This window comes from Hibiscus syriacus, unplaced genomic scaffold (assembly GCF_006381635.1).
Source record: "Hibiscus syriacus cultivar Baekdansim isolate YM2019G1 unplaced genomic scaffold, ASM638163v2 tig00111088_pilon, whole genome shotgun sequence".
Taxonomy (NCBI): Eukaryota; Viridiplantae; Streptophyta; class Magnoliopsida; order Malvales; family Malvaceae; genus Hibiscus; species Hibiscus syriacus.
In genome coordinates, this window is record NW_024062978.1 from 1,067,528 (window position 1) to 1,081,838 (window position 14,311).

Consider the following 14,311-nt stretch of genomic DNA (forward strand, 5'->3'; position numbering starts at 1 on the left):
CATAAACAATGTTGAATGTTTTATTATGTAAGGGTTTGGTAAAGTTGGAAATATTTGGCACGGTTGGTCATCACATTCATTTGGCTTTACCACTGATTAAATGTTTGTTTAATGTAAAAAATCTGCCTTCTGTTGCTGCTGCTGCTTGCTTCTGCCTGCTGCTTGCTTCCTGTTGTTGCCTTGTATTTTATTTTGTTGGTCTGACTTAAATAGATTGTTCAAACTGTAATTTTTTTCGAGATAGCTACTCATGTTAAATTATGTTGGTAGCTTTAAAAGTTGCCCGTAATTTAACAATGTTGGCAGCTATTTCGATCTAAAAGCTCGATGAAGAAATTTCTGGTAGCAAAGTTAAGCTTTTAGCCTTATAACATTTTTGTTATAAGATCTGAGAGCTTAAATTTTTTTAATTTTTTTTCATTTTATTGTATTGAACTTGAATTGACTTAAATGTTATTCAAATTTTATATTAAATGTTATTTAAATTATCATTATCAATTAAATTTATATTTTATATTATTTTCATTTATTTATAATTGTTAGATAATTTTTTGCACAAAAACTAAACGGTATAGTTTATATTTATATTTTAGAGAATTAATCACGTTTAATACTAACATTCAATTATTATCAATTTAATTATTATTTTATTGCCAAAATTATTCATATTATTAATGTAAACCATTAATATATGTTACATAATAAATACTTTTATTATTAATATTATTTTTTCTTTATATAAATTAAACTATATAATTTATATAAATTAAACTATATTAATTTTCCTTTTCATTATTAATAATGTTTTATCTAATTTACATTTAAATAATTTTATTAATTTTATTAAATAATTTTATATAATAGTCTATTTATTAATATAAGTATCATAATAAATATTTTATTATAACATTTAAAAAGTAATCATATTAATATTTTAATTACATCATAAGCTAAAAAATTGATAATTTTTAAGATTTTCATGGTAATATATAAGTCAGGTAAATATCAGATCAGGTCATTAACAAGTCGGATCATTTACAGGTCAGGTTAAAAGCAGGTCAGGTTAAAAACATGTCAGGTTGAAAACAAGTCAGGTTGAAAACAGGTCGGGTAATACCAGTTATTTACCATGTCAATCTCTGGTTCAGGTTCATATCAGTCGGATGCAGTTCGGGTTCGGGTATCATATTTTCGGTTCAATTCGGGTTCATATCGTTCTCAGGTCGGGTTCGAATCCACAATTTCCAAATCCAAATCGGGTTCATGTCAACACCAATTCCGACTCGAGTCGGTTTCGGATCTCCACAGTACTTGTCAAAAACAATTTTGACTCGAGTCGGTTTCAGTCAGTTTTGCAGGTCGGGTCAGCTTTTACAGCCCTAACATTTAGTTCATAAATTATTTGCTTTATTTCGTTTTAGTACCATGACATTTCTATAGGTAAAAATGTCATGCTTGTTCCACTAAGCATTTAACAAAAAGACACCAAAACAAAATAAAAAATAAATATTAGGTATAATTTTGAAACAAACAAAAATTTAGGAAAACAAAAATGATAGTTTATATATTAAACATGTAGTTTACCCAAGATTAAAAATTGATATAACATTTAATTGTTATTTAATCTCTTTAAATATTTGGAGGCTCCCCCTAGTTTACCCTAGCATTTGGTCTGTATACTACCACTACTCCCCATGGTTCGATTTAATTCTGTTTTACTTTTATTTTTTTTAATGGTTAATGGATTTTCTATTCGAACCAAACGATTTCAACTTAATCCAACTAGGCCCTCTTATATTATAAGTATAGTTTTCAATCCAACCGCACTTCGGCTTTTCCATTACTATTAACTAATTCTTTTCTCTCCCCCAAACCCTAAACAGTATTGGTCTGTGATATACATGTTTCATTCAAAGCTTAAAGCTAACTTTTGTTCTTCATTCTAGATTTTGCACACTGTTAGGAAATATGCGTGCACATATGAACAAAATTGAATTAAAACTTTCATCTTTATTTACAAGTGTTGTTGACGGAGAGATTAAATATTCTTTTAATGTAAGAGTTATTGATTATAATAGTATTAGAATAGTTGACAAAGTTGATGTTCGAATAATAATTTGAATTCAAAATGTAAAAATATCATCTTACGAGAAAGTTTCAAGTACGAGGACAAATCCAGTAATTAAGTGTTTCTTTTTCTCTTTTTCGCTAATTTAGCATTTGAGGATGACAATTTAAATCGAGTGACCAACTTGCTCAATATGAATTTTATAGGATTAATTCGCTCATTTTTTAGTTGAGGGGCCAAAATAGAATACACCACTTAGTACAGGGACTTGTGCGATACTATAACAAAAAATCTCTCACCATATTACAAATTTCATAAACCATATATATAGTTAGAATTTAACCTACTAGAGAGAAAGGCCGCAATAAAACAACAAAATTTTAGAGTGTGTGTGTGTTAAAAGATAAAAGGGGTTTATATTTAATAATTAATCTATAAAAGGGGTTAAAACCGCAGTTTTTTTCGCTCAACTATTGAAGCATTATAAAAATAGTTTAGCCTTGACCTTGTCGAATGAAAAAAAAATGAGTAATTGGTTTAATAAAATATTATCTTTACAAACCACGATAACTATTGGTAGCCATCATGCATTTACAAGCTATTCTTACAACACAAACATTGTTGGCTCGCAATAGGTTTGGTTTCTCTCGTTGTTCTTGTTTACTTGTAAGGAAAGTCTCCTTTTCCCTCTTCCCTGCTCCGGCACGAGACCGATTCAGCACATCTCATGGTCCCTTCGCCGGGGCAGGCTTTGCGAAGGAGAAGTCATCTTCATTTCTTGCTTCCACATGGTAGATTTCACTCGTTTCAGTTGCTTGCTCATCGTCGTCCACTCTTATTGTTAAATTGTCGGTTGATGCAGGTGTCAATGGTTCGGTTTCGAGATCGGACAAGTCTGGATCGTCATAGGTATATGACGAGCGAGTTGAATGACCAGTAGTTTTGAATCGATGAAGTGATTGACCAGGGGAATGAAGTGTTGAACTCGGGCTTGCACTTCCACCCAGGGTTCTAGTGGGGGACTTTCTTGCATTCCCTCGTCTCTTTTTAGCAGCCATGTGCCAATTCTTGAGGGCCTTGGATGTTTGCTCGTCGAAGATGGACCTCTTCATGCGGGAACCCATCTGTAAAAGTATCCGGCATTATAAGCATCCGATGCTAGCATTATGAACTCGTGGATGTAATCGAAAGGTATTGGAAACGGAAATCGCACCTGAGTTACTAGGGCATATAGCGGAAGGGTGATGTAGCTGCACAAAAGTAGAACTCCGGCCCTGCAAAACACCAGAAACGTTCGAGCATCATATTCCGGCAATCAATCATATTTCCATCTGTGGTGCATGATATTACTATCCACACTAAACTGATGGCACTAAAGCTTAAGCTTACCCCAAAGCTATTTTTACCAAGACAATTCTGAGATCATCATGAAAGCAAGCATTCATCCCAAAGGAATACTGCACAAGGAATTACAAAAAGTGAATGTTACTTATAGAAGACTTCCAGAGAGGAAATAATGAAAAAGCGTGTTAGGAGAAGAACAAATAAAAGAGCACGAAAAAAGTCGCGAATAGGCAAGTTAGTACAGCTAAGATGATTACCAAGATCCACAAGAAATAAGTTATCTGGAATGCATTCTGCCAAAAGAAGAACAATAGATGTTAGATCGATGCTCATCATATGAAATAATCTAGACATCTAGGATAGAAAATAGCAAGGATTGAACTGGTTCATTTTCTGTTAAAAGGCAGCTATTGTTATATCCAAGAATCAATCGAAGTAGAAAACAATGAATACCAGAAATAAGGCAAAATGTATCAGATGAAGAACTAATTGGGGTCGACCAAGCCAAAAGTATTTGTCAGAGGCTTGTACAAGAGGCATTCCCTGGACCACGGCATGCCTTTCCGTAATTTCGAGAGCCATCTTTGTCAAAATGGCTTGAAGCTTTGTCCCGACAGCTAAGATTATCTGTTATCAAATTAAACAATTAGAACTTCAAAATCTTCAACTATAATCATACAGAAACTGCTATAAAGAAATTTGCTTACAGTCACAGGAATTAGAGATGCCCAAAATAGTGCTTGCCACCCTGCAAAAAGCATGAGTGTAAGATTAGTAAAGAACTCAGCTAATAATAATTCAGCTCACCGTAGCAAAAATTTTAATCCGAGAAGATCCACTCAAGAAAGGTGGCTCACCTTTGACATTTAGCAGCAAGAAGACCACAAATGATGCCCAGAGCAATGGACTGCAAACACGATAAACCTAGGATCAGGCATATTTAACAGCAAGGAAAGTTGTCCAGAACAAGACAGTAATACAACTAGTACCTTACTCCTACAACGATCTTGAAGTCATCCTCTAATGATCTTTTGATATATTTTTGGAAGTTAAACTTACTCCCGGGAGCTAAATGAACCTACAAGTTCAAAATGGTCAAGAAAAAAAGAATGAATCGACATCAAATATTGTTGGCATTTTAGTTGAAAGAAACTCACGTTGATAAATCCATTTCGCAATGTCAAGTAGTCAACCCTCCCAACAGACCTGAAAAATTGTCGAAAGAAGCATCCCTGCAGCGAACGTCTAAGAAGGTCATTACTGAATTAGAAAGGTAGCACATTAAAATACATAGTAAAAACCACAAAGAGAACTAAACATTACTCAAGCAAAGCAAATTCTTTTTTTCATAAAACATTACTTACAATGTAAAAGAAGACGGGAATCCTGGTCCAAAAGCTGGTGTGAGCTTTCACAAAAGATGTCTCATGAGTAAGCCTGAATCGAGAGGGATCTGCAAAAATCAACCACGATTAAGTTAGTTACCAAGATGTAAAGTTGGGAAATTAAGTTCAAGATTGACAGTAGAAGATTTAAAGCTATAAAATGCACTAGAAGCTGTTACTTGCGGAAAACATACCGTTTGTAAACTCATAGTCATGAGATAAAGTTTCCTGCTCCCACTTTTTCCAGCCACGAATCTGTTCAAAGCACCCTTTAGTTTAAAAGAATATACTTATCCCTAAGAATGCAGCTAATGTAGAGCTGAGAAAGAGGATCATGTACAACACACACTGAGAAGACTAAACTTAATTAATTACCTTTAGTCTCCCAAACATCATAGTAACAAAACTATATAAAACATGGAAAACAGCAAGGAAGAATATGAGTATGTGCAACTCGTGCAACCCTTCGACGGATATAAGCGGTTCATGCCCCTGCAGAGAAAACCCAGTTAGTTACAGTTCGACGAAGAGAGAAATTTATGTTTCAACCTATATAATGCCAAAAGCAATTATAAAGTTGAACCTACGACGAACAAAATAAGTGATTAGGAAGGTTAATCCAGAAAAGTAAACAAGAGCAGCTTCTATATAGCTTTAATTTGAAATACCATAACAAGATGGTATCTATAAGACTAATTTGAAACTGTAAATGTTCAAACATATCTTCACTGGTTTGTAATCCAAGAATTAATAATAGAAAACCATACTGCTTGGCAATAACAGATGCTGGCTTAGGCTCACCTCCTTGCATTTAGAAGCCGTTGAAATAGTAACCAAACTTCTGCTGTCGAACCATAAGAGTCTTCGACGGTGTTCTTCTTCACTGTCTTCAGGGGCCTTCTCCTTGACATCAGCTTTACAAGGCAACATGGTATTCGCAACATCTGTAGGGATACAGATTCTGGCAATATAGCTCTGGCTAAAAGTGAGGAGCAGCGAAATAAAACCCAGAACCATCAGCTCTGCAATAATCATGTTAAAAGTCAAAAAATTTAATTGCACAAAACAGTGGCATCTCATAGAATCGAACCATAAGCAACTTGTTTGTACAACCAAGTTTCTGGGAAAGCAGTATGCATAACTATTTAGTTAATCATAAAAATAAAGTAAAACCCTCGACTTACCAGCTTTAATCTTGTCCAAAGCTTCAAACAGAGCTCGCTTGTGTCTTTCTGTGAACCACTGGATGCCACAAAAATTAGATTATGATGATAAGGTTAATTAATTTCAACAACCCAAAAAGTTAAAAAAGGTAAGAATTCGATAAAGAAAAGGGAAAAAAGGGGTTACCGTTCCAAGTTTATGAAGAACCTTCTCCAAGGTAATAGAAATGACGATGATAACAGCACAAACACCGGCCACCGCCCATGTAGGCGTCTGGTCAAGCTTCCTCTCCCCTGAGTTCGCGGTTTCCCCCATTACTCTTTCTCCCTCCATTACTAACAAAACCCAGAAACAGCACCATAGCAACAATCCCTTCATATCTTTTTTTCCAGAAGGCAAAGACAGAGGCAAAAGGAACGGAATCTTTACTGGAGACAGAATTAATTTGGGTTTGCTGAAATTTAGAAAACAGTAGCGGCAGTAATATCTGCTGCCGTTGTTAAAAAGGTTATTAAATAATATAGATTTTTAAGATATATTATCATAATGTCATTACCTCTCTCTCCTTAAGTATTGTTGGATTATCGGTGTTTTGGACTAAAATGTTCTTAATTTTTTTTCTTTAAAAAATATTGTTCTTCTGTCATTGAATAATAAAAATTCTACAAAGTTAAATTATAAATTTATCCTTAAACTATTTTAGATTTATAAAAAAAATCTATAATTAAGATTTTATATAAAATGTAGGGTTAAAATAAAATTTTACCCTTTCATTAAACTTTTTATATTTTTAATTTTATAAAAAAACTATATAAATTTTATGAATTTAATATTTTAAAGAAAATATATAAATATTTTTCAACTTGTTAAAAAAACAAATATATAATAAGGACAATTTGGTCAGATATACATTCTAATAATCTTTTATTCTTTAACTAAATAAGGTAATCTTACATTCTTGCTAAGTCAACCAAACACAAAGTACAACATTCTCAGTAATCTTATTCTCTGATAATCTTATATTTTCACTGATAATTTTATATTCTGTGAACTAAACACACCGTTAAGATGATTTAGGTTTAACCAGCCAGGCAGTATCGTTCCATTTTTGTTGATTGATACTTTAGACGTAGTAAATTATGGGGGGGCAGTGAAAGTCGAAATTTTTAATGTTTTCTTTTCTTGTTTTCAATGAATATTTAATGTTCAGTTTCTTTAACATTTTCAGTTTCGAGTTCACAAGTACTTCACAACTAAAGATAATTATTAGCAGGAGATACGTACAAATGTAGAGATTTGTCAAGCCAAGTTGTGCATTGAAATTATTAAAATAGAGAAAATGTTGTTCCTTCGTGATAAACAAGGATAAATTATATATTTAATATCTAAAATATTAGTTTTTAGTCTGTTTTAATATTTAATTTTTTTTTAAATTATATTTAAAGTTTAGTTTTTATTTTATTTTAATATCCATTCAAAATTTAATGTTAAATTTTGAATTTAAAAAAAATTAGGTACTAAAACTGATAGATTATGTATCAAATGCGTTAAGTTTTTAATAACAATATACTAAAATGAAACAAAAGCTAAACATTAAATATAATTTAAAAAAAATAAAAATTTAATACTAAAATATATTAAAACTGATAGTTTAGATATTAAACACATAATTTACCCTAAAAAAGAATCAACCCTGCGGGCCAACTGCTGCCGTGCCTCCCCCGCCTACTTTCCAACTCGGTTCTACTTTTTTGGGCAAGAGCTCGGATATGGTCATGGGTTCCCATTTGGAACATTTGTTAGCTGGCTTTATTACAAAATAAATGTTTAAAGTATTTATATATTTTTTATTTGAACTATTTAAAATTTTTATTATTGGCTTTATTACAAAATTAAATCTTTCTTTTATTATTATTATTATTGGTCACCTTTCTCTATCACTGTTTCCCCATGTAGCATGCTTATAGATTCAAAGCTTGGAATTAGTCTTGCAACCTTTTGACTTTTGTTATCATAAATTATGAATGTCATTACTTCTAATCATAGTTGACCACGATAGATATTATTACTGTTAAAATTTTCCTATTTTCACTACAATTGTTATACGACAAGATTAAAATTTAATTTAATTTAATTGAAAAGTGAATGTTAACAAAAGAATGAATGGCTGTTAGATATAATGACAAAAGACAATATTATTTAAAACAGTGATGAATCTTCAATTTGAGGACACCTATTTATTTTTTAAAAAGATTTTGGATGCCTAAATTATTTTTTTTAATTTAATGAAATTTTTAAAGAAAACAACTTTAAATAATCATACACATGGACGAAATAACTTCTCTTGAATCATTAAATGAAATTAAAAAAGTTAACAATTTTAAATAAAACTTTAATATTTAACATTGAACGTTTACGTGGTGTTTAAACTTAAGACCTTAAGAAATAATAATAATTTTTATTAAAGTCAAATTTTTTCAAATTCATTTAATTGTGCATCAAATTATTTTGTTAAATGTACTTAAAATTCATCATATTTCATTTTTTATTTTTTTATTTTTTTCATTCCAACAAACATATCGTAATAATTCCAAAGTCGTCGAGAATAAAATTATAATATTCTACTAGCAAACCACACAGGGAAGCATGCATCAGTTTTACAAGTCAGCTATTATCACATTCATATTAATACATATAGTGTGTTGTGTAAAGATAAAGATGATATATGGTTAATATAACAGAAGCTTATTTGGTGAAGGTAGATGGCGACGTCTAAGTTGGCAATTGATTAAATCCTAGCTAGTTGCACTCTTCTTTCCAATGGAATACCATAATTCATTAAGTAGACGACAAATTATGTAGGGTTTATTGTGTAGGGGTGACAAAATTCGACTAAACTCAAATAATTCAAAATTTTTGGTAATTAATAGATTTATTTTAAAGTTTAACTCGAGTCCTTAGACTTTGTATGATATATGTATATCACATAGGAAAAATATAGGAAGAAATATATTTGTATTGTATATATGGTTATAAAAAATCACTTAAATTTGAATCAAATAATATTATAAATATTTACAATTAAATTTAAACAGAAACTCAAAAAATCCACTCGAAAAAATTTCAAATCAAATCCGAGTTGTAAAATAGACATCCTTATAATTAAAAGAAATTCTATTGTAAAATAAGCATTTAAAATTAAAATTAATCATTAATATTTCATTTCATAATTATTTTCACAACGATCATCAATTTTTTTTACAAGTACATGACATATGATATTAAATCAGTTTTCTTTGTCTCTTGATTTTTTTAGAAAAAAAAATAAAAAAAAATTCAAAATTAATTTATTTTTGAGAAATGAAATATTCTCAAGTCCCGAACATTTTAATTTTAAAGATTTATTTATTTTTGATACATCAATTTCGATCTTAGTCTTCATTCTGTTTTTTTTTTCAGAATAAAAAAAACAAGTCGTTAGAATTTATCTCAAAATAGTTCAATTGGAAATTTTAAAATAATTAAGCTGCGATATTTGAATAATGTATAAATTTAAAAAACTGTGACTATTTTAATTAGATTAGATTAGATTTTTATTTAATTTATAATTTTCATAATATTAAATAAACATGTTATATTTAAATAGTGAAAATTACTTAATCAAAACTATAAAAATTAATTTATTTTAAAAATTATTTATGGAAAAACCTTGAAAGTTTATATAATAATATATTATTAAAATTAAAGTGAAAAAAAAATCAAAACTCAAAAACAATAATTGAAAACTGAACCAAATCATCATCCACTGTCTAAAAAATCTTAAAATAATATCCGATCATACCCTACTAGAGACACCGAGCTCGGGCGAAATAAAGTTGCCTTTAGGCAAAGGTTTAGGAAAATTGCGTGATGTAGGAAGAAGTTTTATTTTTGGATAAACTACGTATTTAATACTTAAACTATCAATATTGATTCACTTTAGTATTTAAACTTTATTTTTTTTTAAATCATACTTAACGTCTAGTTTTCATTTCATTTTAACACATATCGTTAAAAACTTAAGGCGTTTAGTACCTAAACTATCGTTTTGATTCATTTTAGTACCTAAACTTTTAATATTTTCAAAACTTAATGTTAAATTTTGAACAAGATAATTAAATAAAACAAAAACTAAAGTTTTTAATAACGGAATACTTAAATGAAACAAAAATTAAACTTTAGGTATGATTTTTAAAAATTAAAAGTTGTGAAATGTACCCTTGATTTTTTTTTTAAAGGAAAACCTCCGTGATTGACGGTTTTTTTTTTTCAAACTCGAAAGAGGAAGATAATAATGGGAAGGGATTAATAATTGATTATCGAATCCGCCAATCCATTGCGGGTTGGGTTTCAGGAGATTGGCGATGAAACCAGACATTATTTGGAGAAGAAGAGATGCAATGCATTAGCCCTACGGTGTATATATATAGTACACAAATCATGAGAAAAATCTACAATTTTATACGATCGAATCGTATATGTAGGGTGTTCCATATCTATAGGGTGAACTAAACAGAACACAGCCATCTTGTTAGGGCATCCTAGTATATATGTACACGTACATACGAGTAATTAAAGCGTTTAGTCGACATCCGATAAACAGCATCCATGATCGAAGTTTGAGTAGAAAACAGCTAGGCTAGCTGGGACCATTTTCTTTTATCATGTATTAACTTGCAATTAGCTTACGTATCCTCAATCAACGTCTTTGGTTAATTTGTAGGGCGATTTTAGACCTATAATATTCAACTTAGCAAAAGTATGTTTTATTGGAAGCGTCTCATGTTGATCTGACACTCCATTTGGAAAACACGTTTTGTAGAAATCGTCATATGCTAATCTGCAAAGACGTTTTCTACAAAACGCGCATTTACTGAGTTTTTAATAATCCCACCCATTCCCTTTCTTGTTCACTCAGTTTCTCCTTTTCCCACCCTTTCTCCTTCTCCAACCCCTACATAAACCCCTTATTGCAAGTCACACCAAACAAAAAATATCTATTATTTCTTTCCGTAATAATACAAATAGTTCCGAATGTTTGAGTTATGATTCAAATTCAAGGCGTAAATATTTTTATTTTATTTAAGAAATATTTAAATTACTATTTTGTTTAATGTATGCAGTATAAAAATGGAAGACATGCAATGATTGGATGCAAATCGTATTTCGTCTCATATATCGAATATGGTAAAAGATTGAAAATGAAAGACACGAGGGAAGCGTATACATAATCCAGCATAAAAGGAATTCAACTTTCATACTTGGGCACGAACACAATGAACCCGTTGGACCTTATCTTCACTATCCTGGCTTCTGTGTCAGTGGGACTGCAGCACACACAAAAGTTCAGAACATGTGCAATTATTCATGATGGTATATGCAAAGGCTGTTTCAACTGAATGGGAGAGCCCCACGACGTGTACCGGTTTCTGAAGTAAATGAGAGTATGGAGCTCCACTGAGGCCCTGCTTGCCATTTGGCATTCCTATGTCGGTAATTCAGATCTGAAACAGGTAAAATGCATTGTCGAGATTGTTTCCGAATCCAAGAAAGCCTGAAAAATGCTATGAAAGAACACAAGACTTACTATCAGCAATACTAGTTAGTTGAGCTTTGTCTTGGAAAACTGGCGGAAGCTTATCGATCCCTAGGGATGCAGCAAGCAACCTGTGCACAGTCACATCTGCAGAGAGAGTTAAATGTTACATGCTCGATCAATAGTATCATCAAAAATATATATCAGCAAGAAATGGAAATGCAAGAAACAAAATTGCTATTTACAAACCTGCATATCTCCTAATAGGAGAGGTGAAATGAGTATATAGGGGCGCTGCAAGCCCATAATGATGATATTCTGGAGGGCTTAGATCCCCACTACAGAAATAAACAGCCTAATTTGAAATCCAAGGCAAATTAGTACAAAGTTAAAACTTAAAAACATGCCTCACCCAAAATCGTCTTGAGAATTAAATGATTTCCCAGCTAACTTTACATGTGTCATACACCTAGTTGCCAGTATCCTAATCAACTTATTAAAGTAAGGATCATCATGCTGCAAGAAAATTTTACCGGAAGTAAGAAATCAACTATGGAAGAGAGCAGCCAAACAAACACGTTAACATGACCCTACCAAATATTTAAAAATATATATATAGACAAATAAAACAAAAATCAGAAGCCTGATAAGCTACAAGTTGGACAAAGAAATTCCTAGAAAAGGAATATTCTGAGGTGAATATATCATTAAAAATAACATTACCACAGCACGGTCAAGGGAGTCAGCCAATGCCTTTGATGATGAAACGTCCAAGTCGATCCAACAGCAGCAGCAGTGCACAACAAAGGTTTTAGCATCTCCAGTGAAGCAAGACAAGGTATCAAACAACAGTGTCGTAACCGTTTTTGACGGAAACAATAGTTTAATTGTTTAAAAACAATAGTTACGATTTTTAATTTTGGAAAATGAAGTGATTTGAATTGATTTGGAATAATTTGGATAGAGTCGCCATCAACCTTTGGTTAGTTAGGTCGAATACCTAAAACCGTCTTTTAAAAATATTTTAAGAAAAATTATTTTTTAAGATAAAATTTGGTATGCGTTTATCAAAGATTTGATTAAAATGGGTTCGGTAGTCGGTTACGCGTGGGGAAGGATTAGAACCCCCACAGCGCCCAAAATTAGTACTGTGTCGTTTACATGTTGTCGTATTGGTGGAAACCCTGAATCGAATATAAAATTAAAATATGATCCTTTTATATAATATTGATTAATTTGCTTCAATAAAATTAATTAATTAGAAAAAATTATTTAATTTTGAAAAGAAATCTCGACATTAACAATCCTCCGTCGAGGAAAGCTATTTCATCTATTTCTTATTCAAATTCGAAAATTTCATTCTCCATGATTTTTTTTAAAATTTGAATCGAATATAATTTAAATATCAATTTTTGCATGAAATAATATAATAAAGTTTTTAAGAAAATATAATAAAATATTTATAATAATAATATTTTAATCCTTAAAGATGAAATAAAATAATAAGTAAAAAAATATTTGAAAATAATTAATATAATTTATAATGTGAGAACAACATAATTTTAAGCAATATATAATGTGAGCTCCACTTGCAAAAGTTTTTTATATATAAAAATAGGATAAGAATCTACGACATTTTCAATCACATGATAGTCAAAAGTTTTTGAAAATAAGAACATAATTTTAAACACTATATAATGTGAGAACAACACAATTAATAAAATAATACAATATATTTTATAAAACACACACCTACCGTAAAGTAATTTTCCATCACCTTGACCCATAAAATTAAATTGTTTAAAGAAAATTTTATATGATAATGGGAGCTCCACTTGCAAAATCTTTTGAAAATAAGGACAATGAAATCTCACGTCATTTTTAATTTCATTATTGTATTCCATTATATATTTAATATTTAATGTTAACAAAGATTTCAAAACCAATTAAAATGGTGTTTGCTAAAAGTTAATAAAATATTTATTATGAATACACAAGATTTTGAAAATATAATAAATAACAAAGAAATTGATTTACATAATAAATTAAATAACATTAAAGCTTTAATGACAAATAAATTTACTAAGTAAATATAATTGAAACTACTTTATAGGTTTAGAACGAAATCAAATAAGTTTAAATTAATGTTATATATATATATATATATATATATATATATATATATATATATATATATATATATTCAAATTAATATAAATATTAACATGACTTAAATGCTAATTTACAACATGAAATAACAAAGACTAACAAATTAAATAATTAGGTGACTAAAAACAAAAGAATAATAAATTTTAAGATCAAATTTAAATATAAAATATAATATACGATCAGTGACTATAATATAATAATTAAACATATAGTGACCAATGTCAAATATTTACTATAATATGTAACATATAAAAATAGGATTAAAATGTAAAATAAATTAAAATAGTAGCTCAAGTTAAAAGTTATACTAATGACCATAATAGAAAATTACAAACTAAGAATGATCTTATTGGCGCATATCCCATGCGAAATTACAGATTGCCCATTCGTTAAAACTACGTCATTTTGTACAGTATATTTAAAACCCAAAATGGGCTATTATTCTCATTCTTCCCTCATTTTCTCATCTCACAAAATAAAAGAGAGAGAGTTCCAGAGAATTCTCTCAATTCTCTCAAGCACAGAAAGGTTCCCACGGTGGCCGGAGGCTCAACGGCGGAGCACAGTTGCCGGAAAAATAAAACCGACCTCAAATCATTCAATTTT

At 30.3% G+C, this 14,311-nt stretch overlaps 2 protein-coding genes across 2 annotated transcripts; both read right to left on the bottom strand.

Annotated features, from left to right (window-relative positions):
• Positions 1-2,593: 2,593 nt before the first annotated feature.
• Positions 2,594-6,440, bottom strand: LOC120152430 (MLO-like protein 10). Its single transcript, XM_039164646.1, has 15 exons — positions 6,148-6,440; positions 5,982-6,039; positions 5,599-5,819; positions 5,173-5,289; positions 4,992-5,052; positions 4,777-4,865; positions 4,570-4,644; positions 4,402-4,490; positions 4,270-4,319; positions 4,120-4,160; positions 3,866-4,039; positions 3,670-3,705; positions 3,458-3,525; positions 3,282-3,342; positions 2,594-3,192 (listed from the first exon to the last, which is right to left on the bottom strand). Exons 1-15 carry the CDS (start codon positions 6,337-6,339, stop codon positions 2,794-2,796), a joined length of 1,731 nt encoding a protein of 576 aa, XP_039020577.1. The 5' UTR covers positions 6,340-6,440; the 3' UTR covers positions 2,594-2,793.
• Positions 6,441-11,257: 4,817 nt separating this feature from the next.
• Positions 11,258-12,356, bottom strand: LOC120152431 (exosome complex exonuclease RRP44 homolog A-like). The gene is made up of 6 exons (XM_039164647.1): positions 12,260-12,356; positions 11,993-12,052; positions 11,786-11,891; positions 11,588-11,683; positions 11,424-11,504; positions 11,258-11,327 (listed from the first exon to the last, which is right to left on the bottom strand). Exons 2-6 carry the CDS (start codon positions 11,999-12,001, stop codon positions 11,302-11,304), a joined length of 318 nt encoding a protein of 105 aa, XP_039020578.1. The 5' UTR covers positions 12,002-12,052; positions 12,260-12,356; the 3' UTR covers positions 11,258-11,301.
• Positions 12,357-14,311: the final 1,955 nt, after the last annotated feature.